Source organism: Megalops cyprinoides, chromosome 8 (genome assembly GCF_013368585.1).
Source record: "Megalops cyprinoides isolate fMegCyp1 chromosome 8, fMegCyp1.pri, whole genome shotgun sequence".
Taxonomy (NCBI): domain Eukaryota; kingdom Metazoa; phylum Chordata; class Actinopteri; order Elopiformes; family Megalopidae; genus Megalops; species Megalops cyprinoides.
This window is the reverse complement of record NC_050590.1, coordinates 12257362-12280353: the sequence shown is the minus strand read 5'-3', so window position 1 is coordinate 12280353 and position 22992 is coordinate 12257362. Positions and strand designations below refer to the sequence as shown.

The 22992-nt window shown below is 39.6% G+C and overlaps 1 protein-coding gene across 2 annotated transcripts; it reads left to right on the top strand.

The window, feature by feature from the left end:
- Positions 1 to 6398: 6398 nt before the first annotated feature.
- On the top strand, positions 6399 to 19796 carry LOC118782492 (sal-like protein 1). 2 transcript variants are annotated; one of them, XM_036535882.1, is made up of 3 exons: positions 6399 to 7238; positions 14402 to 17826; positions 19339 to 19796. In XM_036535882.1, the coding sequence occupies exons 1-3, from the start codon at positions 7166 to 7168 to the stop codon at positions 19777 to 19779; spliced, it is 3939 nt and encodes a 1312-aa protein (XP_036391775.1). In that variant the 5' UTR covers positions 6399 to 7165; the 3' UTR covers positions 19780 to 19796. The 2 variants fall into 2 exon arrangements, with proteins under 2 accessions (XP_036391775.1, XP_036391776.1); XM_036535883.1 differs by having other exon boundaries at positions 14402 to 17764; positions 19339 to 19401.
- The last annotated feature ends 3196 nt before the right edge of the window (positions 19797 to 22992 follow it).

Here is a 22992-nt window from a genome sequence, read left to right as displayed (position 1 = left end):
GGAACTGCAGCTTTAGAAATTTCATTAAGACTCTCACTGTATTTTTTATAGGTCAAACTTTCAATAACTCATTTTAATGAGGAACAAAATGTGAGTACAGAATATGTGAGTGTTCTACAATCCCTTGTTTTTTAAGACACTTCACTTTGCTTGCTGCAATTTACAAAAGACTACTTCACACTTAATATGATTCATACTGCATAACTGTAAAAGGAGATTGACCCCACAGTTAATACTGAAGTCACCTGTCCATCACGGACATCCCGCCACACACCACAGAGGTAGGGCAGGGGAGTGTGTGACACTGTGGTGGGCCTCCCCTCTCAACCCTCTCCTCTGGCTCCAGGGGAGGCAGGGACAAGTGGGAGATCAATAGCTTTGCCTGCCTGCAGCGGCTCCATTTCTCAGCCAGGACACTGATGCTAATTATCAATAGCAATAAGGGCCTGTCGGAGACAGAATTAAAGCGCTGGCTGACCCGTGTGGGTGTCCGTCAGAGCCTGATAAACATCTTGTGCTCAGGATAGCTACAAATAAAGTATTTGATATGTTTGAACTTCACAGAGTTTTTTATTGTGCAGATATTTATTCTGTCTGTTTTACATTGCTGCTGTTGTTTTCTGTTTGTTGTTATATTGTTTGCATATTTTCAGTTTGTGTGTGCACATTTAATATGTGTATACACGTTTAATAATTCTGAGTATATGTTGTATTGTTCAGATAGTCGTTTTTGCTCTCTTTTGATTTTAAAAATACATAAACACTTTGCTTTTTGTGAAGTGTCTGATTTCTTCAAGATGTTTGGAGTGTTTCTCAGTTCTCCCAGCCACAGTTTGAATGCTGTGTCAGTGTAATCCATTCTTATTTACAGCAGCCTCTTACAACAAAGGCAAAGATTGCACATCTCCTATCCCAAAAACCATTCTTCAGACTGAAATGAGAGAATTCATTTTCTAAAATATGATAGCTCACTTGCAGGCCCTTGTTGGCATCAGAATTGTTGTGGTTGTCATTGTTTCAAATCCAGCAAATGTGTATGGTGTAATACTATCAATTTATTTCAAAAACATGACACTTTGCTTTTTAATTGCTATAATCACAGTGAATATATATGTAAAAAATGTTGTTTTTGAAGTAATGGCTATTTTCTTTAAATATTTATGAGAGTTCATCAGACTATAATGGATATATGCCAGATTTGTTTATAGGGATTTATATTAGCCCTTAAATGTATCTGTTATCTTTTCAGATTAGTTAATTGCTTCGTTGTATTTCTTCTATGCAAGGAATCTAATTACATCTTTTTTTGCATTTGAAGGGTGGCATTTGATGTAGGAAATGTGCTCCTCAAATACCCAGAGCCCATAAGGGAACACACAGACACAGGTCTCTCTGTCACCACTCTGGGATAAATAGCAGGAAGCCAGACGTCTCAGTAAGAAGATTACATTAAATCATGACTTTGTTTGACATTGTAAATAAGTGTAGGCAGTGCAACTGAGAAACGATAGACTATGAGCAATATACTCATTAAACATCAAAAACACAAATACCACTTCCTACAAAATTACACATGCCACCCCCTGTGCCTGCTGTGCCACACATTCACTCTGGCCTTAATTCTATCAGAAGAAGCAAATCTCCCAGTACAAATCACCCAAGCCTTAAGAGACAACCTAGGTAATTAAACCTCTCGGGAACCTCTGGATATGCATGAATCCACTATATTACAAACCCCAAGCCACAATGTCGTGCCTTGGCCCTTTGTGGTTTGGTAAATGTTGAACTCTCGATCAGCTGCCAAAGCTGCCTACCACCCGCCTTGAGTGAGCCTCCCACCTGGCATTAGCAACTGCCTGGCTTTTCAGAAAACTGTTGAGTGGAGGGGAGAAGCTTTCTGTTTGCGTGTCTTTCATTCGTAGTAGCTGCTTCTTCATCAGCACCAAACACTGCATGTCAGAGTCTGACCAACCATGAGCAACCCTGAGAACTCAGGGTATAGTAAGCCAACACATACTCACTAAACATCACAGGCACTTTACCCTTTACACTTGCAGTAGGATAGAGGGGTTGTAACTCCAGCAGAGATAATGTTAGGACAAACATGGGTGACTGATATTGAGTAACATTGCAGGAAGTCGTCAGGGACACAATAGCGAGGGACAATCACTGGAACAAGTGGTAACAGACCTGTAGGAGGACAATGGAAGGGGTCTGATCTCTTAATTAATGGAGACTGCACTCCAATTGTGCAGGTACTGAATTTTAATGCAGGTGATTTTTCAAATGCAATCCTGCCACATGGCAATTTGTTATAACAGACCTTCTATCATTAGTGATGCTCAAAGGCAGACTTGAAGAAAGCAACCTTTATATTTACAAATACAGGCAGAGTTATATTATCATGTACAGGGTTAGATAGCTGTATCTGTAATATACCAAAGGCTTTCAGATTTGTCAATTACTTTGCTTGAACTTATGAATGTTTTGTGAGAGACAGATGTGTGTTTACAGTTTTAAAATGTCTGTCCATAATATACTTCCAAACCAACCATTTCTATATTTGTGCTTCTAGTTTTTTACTACATAAATTTTCGATGAAATTAATTGAAAATGCAACGTTTCTTCATGCACTAAAGTCCCTTTTTTTGCAAAGCATCCAGATGGTATGCAGATATGTTTTATTGACGTTACTAAGACTGGCACAGACTATAAATGGAATAAGTTAGTTAGTGTTAGTGTACTTTCATGTAAAAGGCATGGTAACGGTGTTCAAATTAAAACGTATTTCAGGGACCATTAAGATGTTGACATCAGTTACACTTGTAAGACGACGGGCGCAGTACTCCATACGTTGACTGAAGGATGCACTTGTCTCCGCCTAGTCTAGCTGAATACAGAGGCAGCTGAAGCATTTGACTATCGATCATGCGAAACAAGTTGATTTCCGGAGATACTTTCTCTAACTCTGGGGTAGTGATTTTTATCTCTCAATTCAAGTAAGGTTAATGTGGGTTCGAACTGGAACGGTATAGTAATAAAAACTCTTCAGAGACGGAGAAAAGTTTTAAAAACGGCTTGATTCACACTGTTGTAAGCGTTTAAATCTAAGCTGCCTCCCAAGTGTTGACTGTTTTGTCTTTCTTAACATTATTTCATTTAACATAAACGGGTCAAATAATATTATTATTTAATAAATTACCACCCTTGCACTAGGGCATTGTCAATGATAAGCCTACTCCTCTCACAAAGACACGGTTTAAATGAGATATAGATTGAAATTCTGAGGATTAGGCCTAAAGAAAATACATGGTAAAATAACAAAAAGTATAATTTTACATTCATACACTGAATAATATTTAAATTATTTTTGCAGGAATGTCGTTTTGTCTTTTTTTCCGCTTCGAAGCACTCTTTAACCCTCGTGTGGATGAATAGGAATAAATTCAGTGCCAAAACAATCCCAGCATCTTCCAACTGTTGGAATGTAAATCACACCCATCGTGCCGTGATGAGTATAATAAGGAGGGGGATATAAAGAACTATTTTCACCCGGCCACAGTCATCTGAAAACTCCCCAAACTTCAAATGAACTATAGCAGTGAATATTTTTAGGATTACAAAAGACCATTTTATGATTATTACACAACTAACCGCTCCCTTATATATGTTTTTAGTCTGATAAGAGATAAATTATTCACCTCAGAAATCCCAAATGGTCGAAATTTGTTTGTCGCCGTGTAGGGACAAAACCCGGTCCATACATGCTGAATAAAACGTGACACAGAGGCCTCCCATTAGTGAGGGGGAAATACTTTCTTAATTAGAATGATTTATAAAACTACTAACAACGTGGAGGAGATCTGCGGGGTGCAGTATATTTCCTCTGTCTTCTTAACCCATATTGCTTATGCGATTCAATTATGCGGTCAAACGGTATGTGTTTCTGTGCAATGATCAATTATTGGCTGTCAGTAATAATAGTGAATGATGCCCCCATGCATCCCCTACCCTTCAACCCTGTATTGATTTGCGCTCGGGAGCGCGCTTTGTGCGTACATGCAACTGCTTCCGTTATTTGTAAATAGTGAAAAATAAATAAATAAGAAAGCCATTCAATGTGTTATAAAATATGATATTGTGTTTGGTTTTAAGTATAAATAGCATAACGCTTTATCTATTCCACCGTTATTTAACTTTATCGATTATTACCATTTTTGATTGAATGATTATTTTTTATTAGTAATGAAGAATTGTATAATTGCATATTCAGGAATATCGCAAGCTTACCTAAGTATATTTCCAAACATTTGTTTTCACCTCCAATTAATTATCCTTCAAAACAGGGGGTGGGAGGGTGTGTTTGACTGCTTGTGTTTAACCCCTACCCCCACCCATTGCTTTGAATCCTGGTCTCATTTTAATTCAGACCAAAATTTCTTGCTGTTTGTGTCATTCAATCCGTGATTGTTAACACAGTGTTGCCCGACCGTCTGGAGTGAATCTCATTTAAAATGTCTCTCGCTCGACTGGGCTGCAAATCACCCTGTTTACAATCTCACACCAACACTCACATCAATTAACTGACCATTGATTTTCCAGTCCAGGACATTACAATATTGCAGACATTTCTCCTCTCCCTTCTTAGGTTTATTGCTAATATGATTTTAAAGAAAGACAAAATGCCAGATTGTGACCGCTGAATATCTGAATTTTAGTCAGTTATGCTCCACGCTGTTTGCGATTGAGACTGCCGCTTTGTTTTGCGCTTTATCTTTACTGAAACATTAGTGGGTAATTATTTGCTATTATTTATATTGATTGAATTTTGTTGGTTTTATTTCGTTTTGTCCGTAAATTTGCGGTCGATATTTGACTCGTTTATCGTGCTGTTGAAGCTGTATTATTATTGTTTGTTTAGTATTTTCTAGATGCATTTTTGAGGTATAGTTCCTCTGGGCGTTTGTATTACTCATTTAGCAATAACAACAGTAATAATGAATAACATAACAACATACAAAAACAACATAAAATAAAACCAACGTATTTCTATTCATAAAATATCTGAATTGTTGTTAACCAGACTCTAATAATGTATCACTTCAGCCAAAACAAAAGCTTACAAAAGGTTTTCCTGTCTTTCTCTCATTTTTTTCTTTAAGAAATAAATAAATAAATAAATAAATGGACGTTCTAAGTAGGTAGCTGATACAAGAAAGGACTAGATCCATCTAGCCTGCAGCTGCTCTTTAAATATTCAGTGAAAAATAATGGCATCCTAGGCATCACCTATAGTAACGTTATTATCTTCATTCTTCAAAATCACTCCAGCTGATAGCTTCGTTTGTCTTTCCCTTATAATAAATCTGCTAACGTCTGCTACAGCTCTTTTTATCCTTAAGACATTGTCATTAAAACATTTTCCAGCCAAAGCCTTATCAATAAAGTGATTTTTCACTGTTTGACAATATTATTATTATTATTATTATTATTATTGCCATTATCTTTTGGACAATAACTCAGATACAGCATAACGTTTGCATAAAAGATGAATTTGGTCCCCTCTAATACAGTAATTCGTATGTTGAATCATCAATATCTTCATGTCCATCTATACTTCAGTTGTACATATGTTCGCACTAGTGGCAGCTGAACGCACATTTCAGCACGATGCCTTTATTTCCCTTCGCTTGAAATTTATTTTTTATTGGTACCAACACAGAAGACTTCAAATTTGTCTGGCATTTTTAGAATGCTGAATATTTACTTGTAAGCTGCAATACGTCTGCAGTGACAATGTTTTGTATACATGTCTAACAGACACTAATTTATGGTTTTTGTTTTTATTTACGCTTCAGTTAAATTCTGTCACAAAGACCAAGAGAAAAAGAGAAGTCTCTATAAATCTGTGGTCGCTAAACAATCTCAGGTTGTTTGAGTAAATAAAGCGTAATTCAAAGTATAGGTGATTGCAGCAAAATGTCTTGAAGAAAAATCGAGGACCACATGGATGTAAAATTCCGTCTTAATTTGTACCTGTTTACAATTCTAAACGTCTATTTTCATTCTTGCTTTTCAGTGATAGTATCCACAAAGATAAGTTCTGAGGTTAAACTTTGAAAAGGAAAGAACTCGAAGCAAAACAACTTAATGCCAGTAAAAGGTAACGTTTGTTACAGATCGATAAACGGAATCTGTGTTCAGTACTTTGATATTCCCTCGCCTCGGCTTTGCCACTTGCTGGTACACAGTCACACGCGCACACACAGACAGCTTGCACCTCCGTCATCCTATGATAGAACAGACCGTTGACCAATAGCATCATAGATGGGCTGGGCTCTAGATTTCTCACAGTGTTCCATGGGGCCCTTAAAGTTTGTTTGTTCGCGGAATGCGGTGTGGGGTGAAAACGTGTTAGCTACACAGTACGGTGATAATCAAATGAATCTGATTGGGATATTCGAGACTTTCTGTGGACTTCAGACTCGTACGTCGCCGTTAGCGTAGGAACTTCCAGCCGAGTCACCTTCTTCTGTTGCGGCTACATGAACTAATGTGTAGAGGTAAAGCGGCGTTTTCCAATAAACATTCGAATGACAACGACTCGAAACCAGAACGAAGAATAAGGAAACTAACCACTACAAAAAGCGGTGTGGCAAAGTATCTCTTCAGCAACAGCGCACGGACATTTCATCAGTAGCGACTTGTCAGTTTCATTTATTTGAAACACGTTGGTTTGTTAACTTTTAATAAACAGGAGAGATACCGCGGAGCGCATGGGCGCAGTACTGTCACATTCCAGTAGTAACTAAGATAAGCTGCGAGCGGCTCCCAGCTGGTTGCTAAGAAGGGTTAAACTGTATCTAAAGGGAGTTGGAAAATCCTGCCTTTCCTCCTCACGGATCAACTCATTGGGTGGGAGCTGAGAGAGAGACAAGAGTCCCCAGCAAATCAGGAGCTAATTGATTAAAGAGACTTCATTTGAATAAGGGGCTGGCGAGGTGCCAATCGCCTTTCAAAGCGCCCCTGTATGATTAATCGCAAAGCATTATTGATAATCATAATTATAGTAGGACACATGCGCGGTGGATGGGCTCGATTTCCGTAATTTTGAGCAGATTTTTTGGTAATTTTTTATTCTACCCTGGCTGATGTGCGAGCCAGCATGTCGCGGAGGAAACAAGCGAAGCCGCAGCATTTCCAATCGGACCCGCATCTGGCCTTATCCGAGCACAATGGTAAGTTAGAGCTGAGGTTTGAAACATACCGAGTTACCTTGATCCCCGCAAGCCGGAAACCCGAATCCGGTTTTGGCGTTTTTCTGGAGTTTTCGCTAGTGTTTGGGAGTTAGAGTCTGGGTGAAGATTTTAGATTTGCGTTTTCAACTTTTGATATGATACCTTTCCGGGCACCGGGACGTAGAACAACAGTTGTAGTTATAGCATTTTTTTTTAGGTATCGATGTGTTTAATGGTCTGAGCAGACTGTTTCTGTTTGTTGTGGAGACTACATGCGTTGTACGTGGATTTCTTTCCATGAGTGAATTGAGAGGACTTTGAAAAGTCCCGTGCGGGCGCATCCCCTCCACATGCAACATGTTTTGCTCTTGAATGAAAATGCCTTAGTTCTTGTTTGTAGATAACTCAGACTTAACTGTTTATTCCAGAAACTCATCTTGTAATAATATTTAAACAAGAACACTGATACCATTATCTGAACCGATACAGCGGTTTAATCGTACTCACGCTATTTTAATAAAATAATATGTTGAACTATTTAGGTACCTGCAAGCATTTTCTCACTGTCAAAAAAAAACAAAAAAAACAATTACAACGAAAAGAACCAGTCAGTTGAAGTGTTGAGCTCACAACCAGTTCCGATAAACAGAATAAAAGTATTTTTACTTAAAATGGTTGACTTAAGGCTTCGGACGGCCTGTAAGGACGTTTTTTTTTGTCATTTACACGAGTTATTATTTTTTTTTACTATTACTTTGAACTGCATCAGTACGAAGTTGTGACCGTAAACGATACTAATGTTTTATATTACTTGAGCGGTGTGTAAGTTTTATTGTGATTAAACATTCAGTTGACTGCATGATGCCGGTGACGCAACTTTGGTTAAAAGAAAATTAAACGAGTAAAGAACACTTCAGAGAAACACGAGCACGAAAATATATGGAAATAGCGCAACAAATCAGTTTCATTGAGAGCATTCTCTCCGCTCGGGGCCTCGGTTTAGGATGTTCTTATCAAGTACCGTAATTCACACAGATTTCGGATAGAAAACGACAAATAAACTTTTTGTGTCTCGAGATATTTCTCACACACACTGCAAACTACAGGCACCAGATTCACTATTAAACCATCTACACGCTAAATGTACTCCCAGGTTACTCATTAAACTGGCTTTGTGGACGATTTGCATCTTGCGGCCCAGTCCTAAACTTCTGAACAGTAAAATCTTAAAAAGTAGTCATGCTACCAACTCAAGGAATTGGAGAGGTTATTAGGATATACTTTCTGTTTGGCTGCCAAAGACGGTGTTAATGGTCGTGGTTTTTCTAAAGTTTAAATCTTTTGATAGTTGGAAATATTGAGCGTTAAATATTGAGGTAAATCATTTTCGGCATCAGTACAATAACTCTTTATTAATGTTTACCTATACACACGTAAATCAAATGATCACTCATAACTGTCTTCCAAAGGTTGTATTGTCAACACTTATTTTACAGTAGTATACCAATGAAATGGAATAGGCTGTTGGCTTTAATACAGGGAACGATTAGATCCTAATGGTTGTACAGTAATTCTAAACGATGATCCAGACCTTTAGCCTGCGATCTTGAAATGGCGTCTTTTTATCATTGGTTGACAGTTACAAAGACATTGTCTTAGATTACGAACGAATACACGAGTGTTGTGTAAAGAAGCCTACTTATACTTAAAGTTACCGTTATACGGACAGAATACTTGTGTTGCTTGCTTTTCTTGCTCTTGTTCCGTTGTTTACTATTGGGTCTCCTCATGAAGTTTTTGATAAGGGTCTTTAATGTGGCAACGTTTCAGTTCTTGGTATCTAAACAAGATCAAGTAATTTTCTAGATAATTTAGCCTTTTGATTCGATTTTCCATATTGCTTCCAAATGTACGCCCGTAGAGCGTAAGAAACTGCCAAAAAAATCGATTTCAGATTCCGGTGATGTATTTAGAAAAAAGATGATCAGGTGTAAAAAAAAAAAAAAAAATACTCGAAGAAACATGTTCACAAAAATATACCAATTTAAATCCAGGGTTCGGTGTATTTCCTTAAATTATAAATTGCCTCCAGCAATTAAAAGCGGTAGTAGAATTAGTTATAGTAGGCTACTTGCAGGGCCACATTATGTCGCTTTCCGTCCTGCTCCTTACTGGGAAGTGTTAAAAACCCGAAAGCCTATTTTGTATCCTTTTCGTGTAATTTGTATGTTTGCTGAAGTTGGTGGAATACTGTTAGCGAACGGTGTGGTCCTGCTCACCTATTTGTTGACAGCTGGGTGGGGTATTAGTGTGTGCCCACTAGTTGCTGAAGTGTAGTGCAGGTTCTTTTAACATAGCTGGGGAACAAATAATATTAAGGACTTGCTCAGTGGTTGCTCAGTGTTTTGTACAAAAATATTTTATGCCTAGATTTTAAGAGGTTAAAAATAAAAAAAACACATTACATGTAAAAATACATTTGTTGTCCATGCATAGCAGTTTAAGTGAAGGCTGTTTATGCCTATGCAAATATGTTTTATGTATCCATTATTAGGCACTTGTTTTTTAGGCTTTGTGTGCTTAAAAATGCAATTGAAATGGAGGATGAGCGAGCACACTTTCAGTGCAAAACCCCATGATTATCACAACTGTTGTATTAATATTATTTTTCAGCTGCAACAGGGAGGCTTGCAAAATATATTCTATCCAATGAATGAAAGGCAGTTTTCTTACAGCTGAAACTTGCTTTCACCCCAGTTTTTCTTGATTGTGTTGTACACACTGGATCAATGTAAAACATAGTCTGCCACGGAAACATGCTTGTTTTTCATGGCTGCGCAACATTTTTTCCTCAAATTCAATAATGTGGTGAATAGCAGCATTTGTCATTCTACCTCAGCAGAAAATTACTGAAATATGTCATGTATTGAGTAAGTTGAAAATGTATTACCTGTAATTCTATAAGTTACTGGTTTACTGCATGGATACTCAAGTCACTTGTAATCAAATAGGCACACACACATACGCACACGCACACACACTCACACCACACACACGTTGTAAGTGGAAAGCCCCCAGGAGTCTCCTTGTTGTTGTGAGAATTAAAAGGGAGGCATATGTGCCTTGTAATAGATTTGTAGGGATGTTGGTGCTGGCTGTGGTTGGGGACTGAGTGTGACGGGTACAGCATGGAGAGTATCGTGCAGCCTAGGCTCTGTCCCTCATCCCCCGTCTGTAAGAGCTGAAGCTCTGACACTGTGCTGTTTTAACCTTTGCCTGCCTCCCTCCATGGGAAGGTGATGGGAGTTCACAGCATGATGTGTTCTCCTGTACTTAGTTATTGACCCCTCAGCTCAGAGCCACAGGCGGCCTAACAGCAAACTGGTGCTTTATTTTAGCCTTATCAATGTGGTTGTTATATCAGTCACTCTTTCCTCCTTTCACCTCCACAGAACAAATCCCCCTCCTGCAAAAGGGGATTGGCAGGGTGGTTCCCCTCACACTGTTTTACCTTGCAAACAGCAGGGATTCGATTACTTGTCATTTTGCCAATGTTTGTACAGCGGGAGTTTAGATGTAGCCGTAAGGACTTTCTTTCTTTTTCCTGCCTCTCATCCTCTGTTCCTCTTCTTTAAACATGTCAGTAGAGCAGAGCTTGAGATACCAGTTATTTCCCTGGAAAGTGCAGCTTTAGTGGAACCCCATCTAGTGTTCAGCAGTGTGCTTCGTTGGAGGTTTGTTGTGCTCTGTGTGAGGACTGGAGAGGTTGCATGCCGGAACTTTTCTGAAGTCACAAGTGGCTGCAAGGCTGCATCAGCAGCACTGCAAAGAAACGTAGGAGCTATAGACTCTTCTGTCCTGCTTGCACTTTTTCTCTCTCTTTATTTTCCTCATGGTTGTGTTTACCGTACTTTCCTTCCTGGAAGCTTGTTAATGTACTTTTTGTTGTGTATTGATAATGTAGTCTTTCAATGCTGTAGTTTTCTTTAAAAAGAATATGCAAAGCTGTTCCCATTAAGTATGAGAAATGTTCATTTTGTACTATGGCTGGACATAGTACTTTGAAATTATAATGCAGCATAAGCTGTCAGTATTTAAGTAGTTAAGATGTAATCTTGGGAGTTTTGCTTCTTTGAGTATGTTAACATGCTAGTATTTCATTTTTAAAGCAGTATTTTCTGTCAGCAAAGTGACTTAATTAGAATAGTTTGAATATACTCATATAAATATGTAAAACTTATGCTTTGTTGTAGCCCATATCTTATTCCACAAAATGTAAACGTTTCTGAAAATTGACTTATGAATTATTTTTCTGTGTATTCCTCTAATGACTGTAAAGGATGATATACAAATGTTGGTGTGTGTGTGTGTGTGTGTGTGTGTGAGTGTGTATGTGAGGGAGAGGGAGAGAGAGTAGGTATATTTATTTTATACAGCTGCTATGGAATGCATGCTGTGCATTGTCAGTGTTAATAACATGTTACCAAATACATTAAACATGCTAAAGGTGTCAAGGAGATGTTTTTGAAACAAAGACTTCTATATTTAAGTTATACACTTATATGATCTTGTTAATAGTGACATGATTTCCAGTGTTAATGATTGGGTTATTCGGGCTTCATATACATCAGTAATTTTACTTTTTCTACTAAGGGAGTGTTAAGAAAATATTCTTTTTTATAAAATGTTTGACTAGTAGTGTGAACACTCAGTGTATTTAAGGTTAAATGCAATTTTAAAAAGCATATTGTGTCCTAAGTGAGAAAGTGGCAGCAGTTTTAACATATTGTTATTATATGATTGGAACTAGCCAAATAAATTGTACTCTGTCCTTGAGAATTTTTGTGCTCATACTTCCTGAAGGAAGGCAGGTGGTTTTGAGATCACTTTGTGGTACCTGGGTATTTATTTCTCATGTTCATGAATCTCCTCAGCCAGCCAGACTCAATTTTTAAGTTATATACAGTTTCACTTGCACTTTTTTGGCCTGTTTAGTTTTAGAGTTAGTGTCACTACAAAATGGGTAGTCTGAGCCAGACAATGATAACAACACACCCTTTTGCTGTACTGATATTAAATGGAACATTTGAGCAGTGGATTTCACTTTGGTGTTTCTATACCTGGTATGTGTAGTCTATATACTTTACTCATATACCACAGTATTTAGTCTTTGTCTAGTTTTGTTTTCCCGTAGATGTAAGATGGACTATTTCCTGTAAGGAAACTGCTGAGGTACTTCACAACAGTAATTACATTTTTAGGAGAATTTCTAAAATATTGTTTAAAAGTATATGGTGGTATTATATACAAGTTACCCTTATTTTGCTTTTTTACTTAGGCATGAAGATACTTTTTGTCTGCTGGATTTTCAGTACATACACTGTTGAAGAATAAGGTTTTTCCAGTTTTTTTTCTTTAGCCATTCAGTTCAATCCATTTTATTGTGCATGTATGGTCAGCTAGAACAAGGGAGGTGTTCTCAAGCAGAGCAGCACACCTCCCTTGAGCTACACTTCACAACTAATGTCCAGAGAGGGTTTGTTAATATTAAAAGTTATTAAAGTTGTGTTTCCCCTTTTTGCATGGTTTAGCAGTGTGAAGCTGGGTTTTACTGTCATGGCAACTTTGTGTTATCTGATTTTTTTTCAGTAGAGAGAAACATTGGGGGGAGATAATCCCTGAATTAAACAAGATCTGCTTTCAGAGGCCGTAAGATGACCACACAGCATTGTGCCGGCGATCCTGCCGCTCTCATGCTGAGTAAACAATAGGAAGCCATCCTGCTTTTCAATGGGGCTGGGTCAGGGTTTTTTGCGTTTCATTTGCAAATGAATCTTCACACTGATAAAAATGTTGAAGGCCAGTAGCAGCATAAAGGCAATGAAAGGGATTCATAGAAAACTTCTTTCAGTAACAATTTGTAAATCAACTTGTATGTTAAATAGCAAAATTTCGAGAGGAAGAAAACAAATGTATAGAACATTAGCAGATCCAGAGTAAGTGTAGTGGTTGCTTTGTTAGTTTGTTCAGTAACAAGCACTTAGTGTTTTGCATGCACGTTTAATGTTTTGTTCTCTGCATGTAGTATTTTAATGTATGTCTTTACAAAATTTGCATACATGTTATTGTCAGAACCAGTGGGGCCAGTTGTCTGACTTAGGTTTTTAAGGACTTCTAGTAGATATTTGTCTTGTAAGTAAATGTAAATAGCAGTTTTATTTTCGTTGAGCATAGTAGGTCCTCATAACATTTTGGAGAGAGCAGCTGCAGTTTTTTAGTCAGTTTTAGTATACCCCTTAACAGATATTGTATTTCTTAAATTTCTTTATTGCCTAAATCTTAATGCATAATTCTTACAAATTATATTCAGTGCTTCATGTAATTTTTAGTTTGTTTTCCAGCCTGCACTCATAATCTCTCTTTACATCATTATTTTCATACATCGTATGTTTTTAAGAATTGAATGTGTCATAAAATAAGAATGAAGGTTACATTCATTGATTTGAATTTGACATGCTGTTTTGCTCAAGCCATATTTAAACCAGGTCATTCAGAATGGCAGCAGAAGACAGTCTTGATACTAAAGGTTCTATTGTTGTTGTCAGAATCTGACTGCAGCCTGAATAGCTACAAATTAGTTTAGTGGCAGGGATAAACTGTCCAAGATGCCTCTAGTAGGGTTGAAAATGAGCAAAGGTGACAGCAACTTGAAAGTCTAATAAGTCCTTCAAATGGTTGATTTGTGCCCAGTGGACAAGTAGACAATGAAGAGTATGAAATATTGGAAATCAATACCTTTCTATGAAATTTCATTAAGTCCTGGTGTCTTCAGTTCATAGTATTTTATATTTTGATGGATTATCTGAAGAAAATGATTATCTAAAATGGCTGGATTGATGAAACCCATGTTCAAAGATCTTCAAAGATCAGTTTTAAGCAATAATAGAGAAGTGCTATTGATTTTCCTTTTATTTTTATCCACTTTCTCATAGCACAGCATTTAACTTTTTCTTTTGTTCTTTGGGAAGAGGAGTTATTTGTATGCGAATGTAACTGCATAAGTAAAAATGAGTAACTCAAAAAAAATTGGATAGATAAACCTGGCTTCTTAGTTGCAACATATTTCTGATCACCCATCTTTTGTTGCTACTTGTGTTTTTCAGGGGGGACAGAACCCTGCTCGGAGAACCCCCCCAGTAAGGACTCAGATGCCCACGTCTGTGGCAGATGTTGCGCCGAGTTCTTTGAACTAGCAGATCTCGAACAACACCAGAAGAATTGCACTAAGAATCAATTAGTTCTGATAGTAAATGAAAATCCAGTCTCTCCTTCTGAAACATTCTCCCCAAGTTCCCCTCCCGATAATCCTGATGAGCAGATGAATGGCACAGTTAATAACACAGATCAGGAAGAGTGCAGTGACCTTTCAGAGCATAACACACTTGACAAAGAAGAATCCATGGATGTGGACATTTCCGGATTTCACAGGAGTCACAACGGCGGTGGCAGCAGCAGCAGCAGCAGCAGCAGCAGTTCCATTAACAACAGCAGTAGTATTGTAAGTAGCACTGGTCCCACTGCAGGAAACTCTGCTGTCTCAACAGCTCTACCTCAGCGAGGTAACCTGGCTGAACTGGGGAGCTTCTCCATGATAAACAGCAATGTAATCATTGAAAACCTGCAAAGCACGAAAGTGGCTGTGGCCCAGTTCTCCCAAGAGAGCCGCTCCAGTGGCAGCAACAAGGTGGCGGTCCCAGCCCTGATGGAGCAGCTCCTGGCTCTGCAGCAGCAGCAGATCCACCAGTTGCAGCTCATTGAACAAATCCGTCATCAGATATTACTGCTGGCCTCTCAAAACCCTGAAATGCCAGTGCCCTCCAGCTCCTCTCAAGGTACGCAGGGGATGTCGGCCAACCCGCTGACAACTCTCAGCTCGCATCTCTCCCAGCAGCTGGCTGCAGCTGCAGGATTAGCACAGAGCCTGGCGAGTCAGTCTGCCAGTATCAGCAGCCTGAAGCAACTAACTGCAGCAGCACAGCTACCTCAGAGCAACCCTGGCAGCAGCATCATGGCCCCAGGCAGTGATTCATCTCAGAGCATCGGCTCACTAGCAGCATCAGCAGTGAACACCCAGCCCTCTGAAAAGCGGTCCGCCAGTAGTCTCCATCCCCAGCTCAACAACGCATCACTTGCAAAAACATCCACACCTGCTTTCACAATAGGTAGCTTGTTGAACTCTGCAACAAATCCACGTCTACCTCAGCCCCCTTCTGGCTCCATATTCTCCAGCGCTCTGCCCAGTGTTGGCACAACTGTGGAAGACCTAAATTCCCTGGCTGCCCTTGCCCAGCAGAGGAAAGGCAAGCTGCCCAACGTCACTTCCTTTGAACCCAGACCGAGCTCAGAAGAGGCTTTCTTCAAACACAAGTGCAGGTTTTGTGCCAAAGTGTTTGGGAGTGACAGTGCCTTGCAGATCCACCTACGATCTCACACTGGAGAGAGACCGTACAAGTGCAACATATGTGGGAACCGCTTTTCCACCCGCGGGAACCTTAAAGTCCACTTCCAACGTCACAAAGAGAAATATCCTCATATTCAGATGAATCCATATCCAGTCCCAGAGCATTTGGATAATATCCCAACTAGCACTGGCATACCATATGGCATGTCTATGCCTCCAGAGAAGCCTGTAACTAGTTGGCTGGACAGCAAGCCAGTTTTGTCCACCTTGACCACTTCAGTGGGCCTATTGCTCCCACCAACAATGCCCACCTTGCCTCCTTTCATTAAGAAAGAAGAGAATCACTCTGAGATAACCAGCCCTTCAAATTCTATGAAAAGTGACTCGGGTGCTGCAGAACCATCTGTGAAAAGAAATAATGGTGTATCTGAAGAAGGTGAAGGTGGTACATTGCCTACCTCGAATGGGAGAAATGAAGAGAACAACCAACCATCAAACCTCTTCACAAGTGTGAGCTCTGCTGTGGAGAGCACTGCAGACTATGCGTCCACCAACAGCCCTCCTCTGACCACCAATCCACTCATGCCTCTCATGTCTGAGCAGTTTAAGGCCAAGTTCCCCTTTGGAGGCCTTCTCGACCCCATGCAGGCATCTGAGACCTCCAAGCTCCAGCAGCTGGTGGAGAACATCGACAAGAAGGTAACCGACCCAAATGAGTGTGTCATCTGCCACCGGGTGCTCAGCTGCCAGAGTGCCCTAAAAATGCACTACCGCACACACACCGGGGAGAGGCCCTTCAAGTGTAAAGTGTGTGGCAGAGCATTCACCACTAAAGGGAATCTCAAAACGCATTACAGTGTCCACCGTGCCATGCCCCCACTGAGGGTCCAGCACTCTTGCCCCATCTGTCAAAAGAAGTTCACCAATGCTGTGGTTCTCCAGCAGCACATCAGGATGCACATGGGTGGGCAGATTCCAAACACCCCCCTCCCAGACAACTATCCCGAATCCATGGCGTCTGACACAGGGTCAGTGGATGAGAGAAACTTTGATGACATGGAAAACTTTTCTGATGAGTACATGGACAACATGGAAGACTGCCCTGACAGCAGCATCCCAGACACACCCAAGTCTCTCGATGCATCCCAGGACAGCCTTTGTTCTTCTCCCATGCCCCCAGAGACGGTTGGGATGGCAGGGGTGGAAAACCAGATGAAGACTGCCCACCAGGGGTTGATGGAGGATCTGCAGGCTGGCAGGTTGAAGTCCTCTGAAAATGGGTCAATAGAGGGGGACCACTTCACCAATGACTCATCGTCCCTTGGAGGAGACATTGAGAGCCAAAATGCCGGAAGCCCTGCTATCTCTGAATCTACCTCCTCCATGCACGCTCTGTCACCCACCAACAGTGCACCAGTACATCGCAAGTCACCCAGCTTTGAGGAGAGGCAACAAAGGGCTTTATCGCTGGAGCCCAACAGCACAGGCCTCATGCAGTCAGGATCCACTGGCATGGGGGCCTTAGACTTGACATCCTGTAACCAGTCAAAAGACCCTCTGAGCATGCTCTTCCCCTTCCGCGAACGGGGCACCTTCAAGAACACGGCGTGCGATATCTGTGGGAAGACATTCGCCTGTCAGAGTGCCTTGGACATTCATTACCGAAGCCATACCAAAGAGAGGCCATTTATTTGCACAGCCTGCAATCGGGGCTTTTCCACCAAGGGCAATCTCAAGCAGCATATGCTCACCCATCAGATGCGAGACCTGCCCTCTCAGCTCTTTGAACCATCCAATCCCGGCCTTGCTTCCAGCTCTAGCCCTTCCCTCCTTTCCGTTGGTTCTTTGTCCTCTATGATCAAGACTGAGGTCAATGGCTTCTTGCATGGTACCTACCAGGATTGCAAAGACCCTGTGGCCAGTCTGGTCACCTCTTCGGCTGCTACATCTCCAGTGCTCTCTGCTGTGCCTCCACGCAGAACACCTAAGCAGCACTACTGTAACACCTGTGGAAAGACCTTCTCATCCTCTAGTGCCCTGCAGATCCATGAGAGGACCCACACCGGTGAGAAGCCTTTTGCTTGTACCATATGTGGTCGAGCATTTACCACCAAAGGCAATCTCAAGGTAAACATTCTTTCACAGTAATAATGGTGCACTTTATTTCTATATCCAGCATATAGTGCCTGTGTGAGTGTGTGCCTGTGTGTGTGTGTGTGTGTGTGTGCGTGCATGTGGAAGGGTGAAGGAGAGAGTCATTGTGCTTCATTTAAAGGAAAGCAGCAGAATTTTTTTTTACATAAATGCTTTGACATTTAATAGTAAGAAATAACTACTCTGAAAAGCAATTTTACAAAACTGCAGCAAAGCCCATTTCTCAAACTCTATCTTCACTTAACTTTCAGTGAAAGTGATTAATGTTCATAAAGACACCTATATGAGCAACAACTTACACTCCATGTTGATATACAGTATGTGCTTGCACCATGTATCTGTAAAGGATCAAAGAAAACTGACATACTGTGATTTAATTCTTGCAAAGGACTGTTTACATCAATCACTACATTTATAAGCTAGATTCCAGCTTCGTTCTAAATAAATCAGAACTTTCAGATCACATTTTGACATTTTAATTTTAAATGTGTATGAAATGAGATTTGTCATTCTTAAACATTTTGAGCCATTTGTTTTGATTTTAATAGTAAATACTAAATCTCACATTTTGAAAACTTACGTAAACATATACTGTCCTGATTCAGATAGTCTAATGACAGACAGTACTAGAATGGTCCAGCGAGAAGGTGTAGTTGTGTTATAATGTCCTGAGAGAATTAGTCTGGGTCACATATTTCAATTTATTATAATAATGAATTTGCACTGCTTGACCCCCCCCCCCCCCCCCCCTTAATTTATTATTGTGCCAATAATATTTTTAATATTGTACCAAGCAAAACTTTAACAAAATCAGGACAAGTGTTTTGTAGTTTGCTAATCAGTTTTTAAAATGATGAAGTGTGGTCATTTTTAAATGTCAGCAGTAATAATTTTTCTCAAGGGATTATTCTGTTCTTCATGTGGTTTAGTTTGTAATTAAAAGTATACTAGGTACCTCTAGTCTAGTTAAAGCAACTAAGTAGTCTTGAAACAATTGTTTTCTGTTCTCACAGTTTAAGAATGCTGTCATTCTGCTGTTTCATGTTCTTACCACAAAATGGTAAAGGCTGGAAAAAAATGTCTTGTCGCTGTTTGCAAAGGGCATTTCAGGGGTAAATATGTCAAATGTAATACTGCCAACTGCAATGAAAGTGGACACTGCAATTTTAAGCAAGACATATAGGCGGTCCTTTCGAGATTTGTGCATTAGGGTCATGATTAAACTCTGTGTATCATTTCTGAAATGCAGCCAAAAGTAATAGTTCTGCAGCAACTGTTTCCCTTAGCAAGCAACCTTATTTTCCTCCTGTCTCGATAGTTTGGAACTATTCTAACACACTCTAGGCTGCAGTCAGCATCATGGAGTGGATTGCATGACTATTTTCTTTTTTTCCATTGCATCATCCATTGCAATCTGTGCTGGTATGGTGGCCAAGTTTACAAATGGTGCTAATTTGTGGGGGCATTCTTATGTTCTGTGCGCAGGTTCACATGGGAACACACATGTGGAATAGTGCCCCAGCCAGGCGGGGCCGCAGGCTCTCTGTGGACGGCCCCATGGCCTTCCTGGGAACCAACCCTGTTAAGTTCCCTGAGGTCTTCCAGAAGGACATGGCATCCAGAGCTGCCAGTGGAGACCCAACAAGCTTCTGGAACCAGTATGCAGCTGCCTTCTCCAACGGCCTGGCCATGAAGACCAATGAGATCTCTGTCATTCAGAATGGGGGCCTCCCACCTCTGTCTGGGAGCATCGGAAATGGGGGAAGTTCACCTGTCAGGGGCATGACTGGTAGTCTAGAGAAGCTGCACAGCACAGAACCTAACACTGCTCTGGCAGGACTGGAGAAAATGGCAAATGCGGAGAACGGGACCCACTTCCGCTTCACACGCTTCATGGAGGACAATAAAGAGATTGTCACCAACTAATACAGCTCAGATTAACATTCCCCAGATGTGTACACAAATGCTCATGAGCAAGAAAAAGAAGGAAAAAAGCACCTGAAGACAATAAATATTGAGCTTGGGCTTGCCTTGGAAACTTAATGAACTAAAAAGTTAAGATGTTTTTTTGTACAATGTACAACATATTATAGTCTGAAGGAGCTTATTTATTAGTTATTTTAACCTTGCTTGGAATCAAGTGGAAGCATTAACAATTTCTTTAGTTTCTTTTTCTGTTCTGTAGCCAGAATGGATTTGTATGAGTGCTTAAAAATGTGCTTCTAAAAACTTAGCTTTTGCAAACATATCTGGGTAGATTACATAGATATTAAATTATTTTATATACAGTATGTAGTAAATATAACATAACCTTTGATGTTCATGTAATGCATTAGGTCATTAATAAAGCAGAAAGGCTGTAAATAACATCCACTGTTCTGTGATGGAAAGCCCACCAGCTTGGTATTATCTTTCTTCCGTGAAAAAAAAAAAAAACATATATTGAGACTGCAGTCAAGGGACTAAACACCTTCAGTCATTTTCTCTTCAGCAGTTTTTGAACTTTATTAAAAAGAATAAAACTGGTATTTCATTTGTTTTGTAGAATTAACCCATGTTCTGATAAGTTGTATTGTGCTTTTGATCTTCATATTTGTTCCATCTTGTTTCTTGCTGTAAAGATGAAAGCGAGAGGTCTGTTAGAGGCAAGATTTTTTTTTTTTTTTTTTTTTTAGAGGCAAGTGTCTTCTTGGTAATGTGAACTGGGAAGGCAAAATGCCTCTTAGGTGTTGTTCAGACAGTTAATGTGCTGGATTTCAACAATGCTGCTATGTTTCAGCATCTTCATTGACATCACATAAAAATATGTAGATGGTTCTGTAAATAATGTCAGTTGTGGAACAACCATTACAGCAAATGTATATAATATTCCTCACAAGACAAAGTCCATCTTGACCAGGGGACAAATAATAGTGTTTTTCTAAATGTGTATATATATGGTTTGAAAACCTTGGGACTGTTACATGCACTTTCTTGGAAAGTTGGAAGATCTTTACTGGGTCCAGTTTCTCTAAAGTTTAATACATACTAACAGCTAAGATACTGTAAATCTTTTCCCTAATAATCAAATACACCAGTTTTCCAAAAGAAAACGCTGCTTGTATGCCTATTTTCTATTTTATGCTCTGACTGATTTACTGTATGTGGTGCATTAAAAGCTCATTTTGAGTGGAAAGTAACACACACGTACCGTAAGCTCCATTAAAACTATTACTTCTAAATCATGTCACATTTAGCCAGGGGGGTAGATGATTACCTCTACCGTCGTCGTCGTCTTCATATTTTATTTGAAAATGTGAAGCAGATATGAACTACCATATAAAGATTATAGAGCTACCTGTTCAGAATCATACTTTTTCTCGAGTATAAATCAGCTGTTTTAATAGTTAATTCCTTCCCAGACTATATGTTTTATTTAAAGGTAAGCCATTACTAAATATCAGATTTTGTACCAGGACACTGATGCAAAACGAAGAATTGCAGTATCAGTAATAATACATCTGACTGAAGGTTTAGTTACTAATGTGAGAGTCCTATTTGGGTGGATTGGCACAAGCCATTAAAAGCCCAGTGATGGCTAAAGTCAAATTCGTTAGTCCATCATTCCCGCTGTTGTCAGCCTTCTGAATCTTTAATTACATTATCGATCAGATCGGAATTCCCCTCTTCCACTGTTTGTATTGATGGCTTTAGCAGAGTCGTCTCTCAGAAGGATTACTTTTGTTTTAAATGTTTCTCAGGGTTTCAATAAAGAATGTATTCTTCTAAGTATGTAGCTAGGTACTAAGGACGAATGCATTCAGAACCAAACAGGGAAATAAAGCCCGTAAATGCGCATCTGCTATAATTATCTTAAAATCTTCCCGAGTTTATGAAACACCTCCGATAAAATAATCCTAGAGACTGTGCGAGCAGGTTTTAAATAAAAAACATTTGCTTCACCATTTGTATTAAGGTTTACAGTAACAACATCTTAAGATATTGCTGGGTTGGATAACTTCTATCCTAATTATGGAAAGGATACATCAAAATTTGGATTATGAAATGCATTGTTCCAGTCACGGTGGAATTACGTGACTGGAACCAGGGTACCAGAGTACAGCCTCCCTGGTAAAAAAAAAAAATGCATTGTAGTTACATTTTCCTTAGGCCACATTAACCGTTTTTCGTTTTCTTTTAACCTTAATTTTGTTATAAGAATTTATAACTATACAAGATTGTACAAATGTGCCTTTAGCTACTCCCAGCATTCTCTGGAAATGCTGTCACCAACTCGATTGCTTATGCTGTCCTATCAGAATCATATCGCGCTAAAGATCACGTAGACAGTTCAGTGATGGAATCGGAGGTATTTTGTTCCAAAGGCTTCTTTTATTTGAAGTGATATTTTCCTTTGCTTTTCAACAGCTGCATTTAATTTTACACATCATTGCACTTCCTGCAATGCAGGATCTGTTAATTTCAGCCCAGCATCCTCTCTCCCTCGCCCTCTCCCTCTCCCCCACCTCTTTGGATTTTATAGCTGGCTAAATTCCCCAATATTTACAAGATCTAGATGCTAAATGATCCTTGCAGAGGGCCCGGGCTCGCCGATGGATCCCCGCCCCCTCCCCTGAGTTCTCTTTGACGCTCACATCTGGTCCCTTGATAGCGCTTTGTTTGTATAGAGCATCAGCTTCCGGATACTTTTAGTACAGAAACGAATACCTGATTCGGACTCCAGTGTATTGACTTTAAGTAACCAAAAGTCCTCAGATGTCGCAATCCCAGAATTTGTTTGTGGAATGGCTTGAAGAAACATAGTAAGGAAATGAGACCGCATGAAAGATTTGATATTTGCTTATAAATTTAGAAGCCCTTTTGCATTAACGGTCTGTTCACACTACGTTTTGACTAATTGGGGTATTTGAATTTGAAAAGTTTTTAAGTTGTAAAATTTATACCCTACAATTCTGTTGGCCAGTTAGGTCTATAGTAAAATAGACGGCAAAATATTTTAGGGACCCGTTTATATTTAAGTGGATATCATGCACGGCGAACTTTTTTTCATAGTAGAATTAGCTAATGTCCCAAACATTTAGAGTCGGTTCTCAACTGTCATAACCACAGTTAATTGTATTGTATTTTTACTGTTTTACC